The sequence below is a fragment of the Nilaparvata lugens genome, chromosome 1 (genome assembly GCF_014356525.2).
Source record: "Nilaparvata lugens isolate BPH chromosome 1, ASM1435652v1, whole genome shotgun sequence".
Classification (NCBI taxonomy): domain Eukaryota; kingdom Metazoa; phylum Arthropoda; class Insecta; order Hemiptera; family Delphacidae; genus Nilaparvata; species Nilaparvata lugens.
The window spans coordinates 39,689,094-39,696,439 of record NC_052504.1 but is presented as its reverse complement, the minus strand read 5'-3'; the positions used below and the strand labels follow the sequence as shown (position 1 = coordinate 39,696,439).

The window sequence follows — 7,346 nt, the reverse complement described above, 5'->3', positions numbered from 1 at the left end:
AGACCCATTTATACACGGATTTGATAATAGTTGAAGGTACGAACCTTTTTTATGGTTGAACTGAAATAAAACGGAATAATAACCAGATGCATCTGCTTTTTTGTTTCTTTCAACTAGATATACAGAAAAATGTTTTTCATGCTACAGATGAAGAACTCATCATTAGTAAAATACTCGAATGTCAGTAATGGAATGAATATTTGATGATTAACCCATAGATCACATAGAGTTGGGCTTTCGACCACCGAATTAAGTTTCTTGGTTTCTTGGGTAGAAACACCGAAAGAGAAAATCACAAAACATTTCATAATCATAAATGTTTTGCTGATCAACAATCACCCAAAATAACAAGAAGAGTCATCAATAGTTGATAGTGGATCCAATAGTTAGTTGATAAAACCGGCGCAAACCCCAAAGCTCCCTTTCTGTATTCTAATTACTTACTAAAAACTCTCCATTATACGAATTCAAAAACCCAACTCGATTGTTTTTGAGTGTGTTTATAGAGTAATATTCTATGTGAAATGACACATACTACTTGGAACCTTCTTCCCAACGATCTATGAACTTTCACAAAAACAATCCCTAAATTCAACTGCTAAGCATAAGAATAGTTTTATGAGTGAATTCATTTCTTGTCTGGTTACAATCAGCATCCAAGTCAATAGAATTCGTTATAAACCATACTATACACAACGATATAATATTGATCCTGCCAAAGAGAACTCAAGGTGATTAAGAATAAGTTATTTCTGAACCCTGTCAATTGAGAAAAGTATCCGATACAATTGCTTTAAATTTTTCACTGGTAAGCATTTATTTCTCAACAATTGGCGATCTTTAATAGAAATCCTCAAATCCAGTGATCAGCTCAAGAAACTTGTTACAATGCGTAAATTGGGCGAGTGGTTGAAAGTGTTGAAAGAGGTACGGCGACTGCGGGGGCGCAAGAGGTCAGCAGCGGACGTCTTCCTGGCCTGACGCATCCCCCGGTCACCTCACCGACAAGTTAGCATAATATTCATTCTTTACACAGTAAAAGTGAATGTGTTTTGGTCGGGTCAGGCGGAGGGGCTTGCAAGAAGCGCTGGAGAGGAGAAGGTTTATAAGCCAAGTTTTCACTTGTTGGAAGCACACTCACCGTTGGCTCTCACCGTTCACACAGTGACCAGAAGAGGAATACCGCGACAGGATGAGGGCGTTCGTTGTAAGTAGCCGCATCTCATCTCATCTAGCTATCTGCATACAGTGCTTCGCCAACTCAGTGCCATTGTGTAGTGATATTCGTTCCGGATCATTTTCTGTGGAAATCAGTGTCAAGCTAAGGACTAAACCAATCCATTCAATGATCTTTTCAATTTTCACCGTTTTTCACAGTGCTTTAGCGGTTTATTATTGAGTTAGATTACCAAAAGAGCAGTTGATCAGTGTTTGAGGCAAGCGTTTTCCAGAGACTCCAAATGGGAGTGGAAGAAAAGTGAAAATATCAATTTATTTATAGACCGCTCTTAGGTTTTAAATTCGCTACTTCAAATTAATCAAACTTAACGGAAAGGCTTTCTTCATCAATGTTTTCTTAGAGGGCTCTCCACCTCATGTTTCCCAGAGATTTCAAAGATATGGAAATAATAATATTTCTTTATTCAAAACTTAAGGTTCAAAAATGAAATATTCCTTACAAAACTATACTCAATAGTTTTGAGCTATACTCTACACTCTCGTTTGAAAAGCATCTAAAAGCGTCTTAGGATTTTATCGTGTGGCTGTTTAGTTCCATGAAAAGTCTTCATTTGTCTATTATCAGATAATAATCTATTCATCTTCAAAGGCGCATTCCATGCTTAACATGTTCAATAAGCAAGGCTCCGTCATCCGTGATTTTGCTTCATTACTTCACCAATAGGTGTGATCCAATGTCATTTTCCCCCGTTTATTTATTTAATCATTCAGAATTACACAACTTACAGAAAATTACCACAGGCTCACGCCCAAAACGGTTCAGAGAGTCTTTCCTTTTTCAAATCACATATAAAATATCAATTAACAATAAAAAATTATTGCATTCGATGAGTTAAGATAATGAATTCAGGATACAACTATCATAATTATATATTAGTTATATCACCCATGAGAAAACCAGTTGAATATAGATTCAGAATGAGTAGGAAGAATATGGATAATAAATGCAGATGTTATCAATATTTTCAGAATTTAAAAGAAATTACAATTTGAATAATGGTATTCAGAGTATTGGGGTCTAATTTAATATCAAAAAGGAATTAAATCGCAATCAATTGCGATAAAATGCCATATATTTTATATTGTTTTTTAATGAATGATAGAATTCGGATACAATTTACTTTTTAGAAAATCGAGAGGAAAAAAGTCACAAAAAATTGTAGGGATTCAAAGCTTTCCTCAACATTTAACATGGGATTTCCCATTTACACATACAATATCTTTAATGTATGACATCCTATCTGGAAAAAGTTACGAGTAACCCTTTTTCAAATTGAATTTCCAGTTAATGCTGCTTCTATTAATTATTTTCATTTCGCATTATATCCTTAATTCATCTATTCATCTATTGTTTCTTAATGGAATTTAGTCACTTTAGCTTATGATTAAGATCCTCCATAATTTCTCTAGCATTCATTACAATTCTCTTATTCAAAAGCTCAATTCGAAAAGGGTTCTATTGGCAAAAAACATATATAACAGTTCTACATAATGTTTCATCTCATATGAAGAAAGTGTAAGAACATACTTATACATAGTATGTTCCTACATAATGCTTCCTACACTATCAAAATAGTGTAAAAATATGCTAGATTCTGTTGAAAAATCAAATTAAAAAGGTAAAATTGAAAAAATATTCTGATTTTTTTCGTATGTTCTCAATTATCCTTATAAATATTTCAATTTTATTACTTTTCAGTTGTCCTGATTTTTCGAGTATGTTTTCATATTCTCCACTATCACAATCTGTGAATCTGAAATTAAGCTGTCATTGGAAATTCTTTTCTGATGAAATTTAACGTAAATTCATTTCAAAATCATTCAATAAAATTGAATGAAGATTGTTAAGTTCCAAATGATGAGTTCTCAATTTGAGAACTTGAGAAATTACATCCCTTTCCGATTGAATTCTGTGAACTTTTTGAGAAAAGATTTCCTCATTGGCTGAAATTGTTTGTCTATTCAGAGAAAATCTCAATCAATAGAGTTGCAATAGATAAACCCGTCACAGTAGGTATGGCTCTACAAGAGTTCCTGTCCAAGCGAGTGTTGAAGGAAGACGGAACGAAGAGGAAGTGAAAGATCAATGACCAGACTTCAGTCTGTCGGTCAAGGCCGTTTACTCTTTCTAGTCACTTCACACTTCACTTTTGCTTTCTTCTCTCATCTAATCAACATAACAATCGAAGTTGTTTCTCTGGCATTTGCACATTTTTCATGACAATAACTATAAATAGAATTTAACTTTTTTGAAATTATCAGCTATTTTTTCAAATAATAAAAGAAAATTTGAAATGTATGATAGTGGGAGAAGTTAGTTGTTGGAAAAGGAGGGACAAAATCCTTAAATTTTGATTGGAGATTTCTTATATCTTGTATGAGAAAGGCTGATTAATTGGTTAGAAAATTAGAAAGAGACTGTTTTATATGAAATGGGAAAAATAGGTTAGGTCGGCTTTTGTCAAATAGTTTGAGGATACCTAAACATACGTTTGATGATAATAATTGTGGCAGCTGGTGAGAGATAATATTATTAATATTATTGTGATTGTTTGATTTCAGGTTCTATCATCGTTATTGGCTCTGACGAGTGCCCGCCCTGAGGCAGGCTACTCTTACAGCGCACCATCCAGCAGCTACGGAGCTCCATCGGGAGGCGGCGGCAGCTTCGGGGGCGGCGGCCACAGCTTCAGCTCGGGCGGCGGCGGATTCACGTCTCTAGGAGGAGGTGGTGGTGGAGGCCACTTTGGAGGCGGTGGCAGCAGCTTCATCGGAGGCGGTGGATCAAGCTTCAGCGGTGGTAGCTCCAGCTTCAGCGGAGGCAGTTCCAGCTTTGGTGGATCAAGCTTTGGTGCTACCGGAGGCGGTGGTGGCTTCAGCTACGCCCCCCAGGCACCAATCGTACAGAAGCATATCTACGTGCATGTCCCACCCCCAGAGCCCGACTTCGCCACCCCATCTCGCCCCATCGCCCCTCCCCCACCCCCACAAAAGCACTACAAGATCATCTTCATTAAGGCACCCACTCCACCCACCCCAACCGCCCCAGTCATTCCCCAGATCTCACAGGACTCAGAGAAGACCCTCATTTACGTGTTGGTCAAGAGGCCAGAAGAAGCACCCGAAATCAACATCCCAACTGTTGCACCCACTGCTCCATCCAAACCCGAAGTTTACTTCATCCGCTACAAGACCCAGAAGGAGACCAGCGCCGTTGGAGGTGGAGTTGGCGGAGGCATCGGTGGAGGCATTGGCGGTGGAGTCATTGGAGGCGGAATCGGTGGAACTGGAATCGGAGGAGGACTTGGCGACTTGGGCGGTATTGGAGGCGGCATTGGAGGCATCGGAGGCGGCATTGGAGGCGGACACGGAGGCGGTATTGGAGGTGGACACGGGGGTGGTCACGGAGGATCAGGCGGACACGGCAGCTCCGGTGGTCCTACTGGCCCCTCATCCAACTATGGCCCCCCAGGCGCCAGTGGCCCCTACTAAGCGTCAGCTGACACCCCTCGACCCAATCAAAAGCAATGACCATTATTGGAGGGCTGGCAGCGGGGGCTGGCTGCAGCAGCGCCACTCGTACGGGTATTTGTTGGTGGCGCTGCTGACTGGCTTCGGCTGCACGTCCCTGCAGCTCAGTTCGGCATGCGGCCGGCGGCGATAACCACCCACTCTTCTTCTTCATTCTCCTCTTCCATTGGTCTATCGCCTCGTCCGCACTCCGATGAATCCTTATTATTGTGTTTATAACACTTCGACTGTTTGTAATATATTATATTTTGTATATATTAACGAAGGTGTGGATTTTTCTATTGCAAGAGAAAGCACACGGTGGCAATAAATGTGTTTTTTTGTAAATTCTCACTTTTATTATTTGTAACCATATTTTCCTGGCCTGGATTCGGAAGCTTGCTTCCATATCATATTTCCAAGTATACAACCCATATAATTTTAAATTATCACATTCATCCTTTTTAGAGTACAAGAGTTAAAAACTCAATAGATAATCTATAGTTATATATATTTCTCCTTCAATACTGCAAAATTATAAACAATAGTAGGATATAAGTTCAAATATTCAAACTATCACACAAATGGAAACTCTTTATCCATATCAAATTAAATTATTTGATGAGAAAGTATAATATTGATAAGTTTAGGTAACAAATATATTTTTCTCAAAATTCCATATTCTACCAAACTCTCCATTTAATTTTTAAATTGATTCAATAATATTTGAAACAAATCCAATTTATTTGAATTAAATTTATTCAACTGAGTAAAATTGAAATAATAATTGCTTTGATACCTCCAATCAACATCAAATTGAATGAGTGGTGAATGTAATGATTAAACATGTTCATTGGAATCAGAAACGTGTAACAACATTTCAAAAAGGATACTCAGAGGCAGACAGGTCAAAGGTTCACCAACTGTTAAAACCTAACTTTCACAATTTTATTGTTCAATATCAGTCACTTATTTTTTCAACCGGACCAAATTCATGAGTAGCCATCGTCAGGATGATCTCATGTTCTGGTTGACTGCGCACACAAATTTATTGTCTGCATTGGAAGGATATTATCGTCTTGATGCTCAAACAAGTTATTCCAGTTACAGCTTGAGGTAGGAACAGTAAGACACGCTTACCTTCCAACCGACAGAGAAAGTTTTATTGGAAAAATAGGTAAATGCAAGACACGAGGCAGTTATTAATAAGCGTCATAAGACAACTTGTTCATATACATGATGTTTGGTGAGGCAGGCGACAAGAAGAAAGTGGTCAGTGAGTTATTGCTAGATTTGAATTGTTTCCGAGAAAACATGACAAGTTACATGATGTTGAGTTTCAATAATCTTCTCTGACTGGATCAACCCACAATCTTCCCTTTCTCGTAACAGAAAAACGGGTTCAAAACGAGTAGACCACAAGGAAGAGACCTCAGCGGTCACGTGATTATTATATGGAATATTTACAAGTGGGCTTTGTTGGTTGCTGTGGCCAGGGTGGATTATGTAAGGTCGGCGGCGACTAGAAAGCAGACGACCCTTGCCAGAAGGTCAGTTGCTTGCCAGTCACGATGCTAGATGCACCGACTTCCAATCCCGCCATTTCCTTAATCTTCATCATTGTTATGGAGATGCCGATGCTAGAAAGTTAAATAAACGACACGAATAAAATAACCCACACAGGCAATTATTTTTGTTTCCTCATTATTCATGTAACTTCCTAATTTCCTTCATCAAGCATCAACTTTTACACCGATAAAGATCTTGTTCATCTGCTGCGATGAAGAGTAATTCTGACCTTTAGGAATCACCTATACTATCGATGACCTTGTAAGAATTGAATTTCTTTTCCATTGCATCGACGTTTTTGAGCTTTCTTTCTTCATGAAAACTTTTAGAGACACATTCATACTTCTCAGAACAAAGACTTGATGACAGTAATAACGTATTACTAGTAACCCAGATCTATATGGGAAATGATGGGAATACAAAAGAGAGACATTGATATTCTCTTCAACCGAGCGAAATCGATCGACAAGCGAAGGAGTTATGATAGAGAATATAATCTCTTATTACTCATTATCACTCATTATATTTTATTCTTAGTAATATTGTCACTCCGAATAAGTTCTTGGTTACAAATAATAAGTTATTACTGTGATCAAGTCTTCTTTTCTTAGAAGTAAGAAAGGTGACTCTAGAAGTTTTCATGAAGAAAGAAACTTCAAAAGCGTCGGTGTCACTTACTATATATCACTATGATTATAGTGAGTGATACTTCATATTATCGATATAGGAAATTCATTGATTTTGAATTGTTATAGGTGTTGAGTGTTTTCACCCACTCTGTATAAGGCTGTGCAAAGGCTAAAATTAAACTTTCAGCTGGTGATATCTTTCAAGTTTTTCGAAAACATTTTTTTCGCTCATTACTTTTTGAAATATGAGTTGTATTGTTGTGTCAAAACATTTCAAGTTCGGTGAAAGATAAAACCATGAGTTTTTGAAGATAGATTCTTCATGGTATTGTTGATCTAATAAAACAAAAATTTTTTGAAAATATCAATTTTTGAGAAAGTTATTCAATTTACCAAAAA

At 37.6% G+C, this 7,346-nt stretch overlaps 1 protein-coding gene across 1 annotated transcript; it reads left to right on the top strand.

The window, feature by feature from the left end:
- The first annotated feature begins 1,040 nt into the window (after positions 1–1,040).
- LOC120352529 (glycine-rich cell wall structural protein 1-like) lies at positions 1,041–5,097 on the top strand. The gene is made up of 2 exons (XM_039433487.1): positions 1,041–1,207; positions 3,802–5,097. Exons 1-2 carry the CDS (start codon positions 1,193–1,195, stop codon positions 4,729–4,731), a joined length of 945 nt encoding a protein of 314 aa, XP_039289421.1. The 5' UTR covers positions 1,041–1,192; the 3' UTR covers positions 4,732–5,097.
- The last annotated feature ends 2,249 nt before the right edge of the window (positions 5,098–7,346 follow it).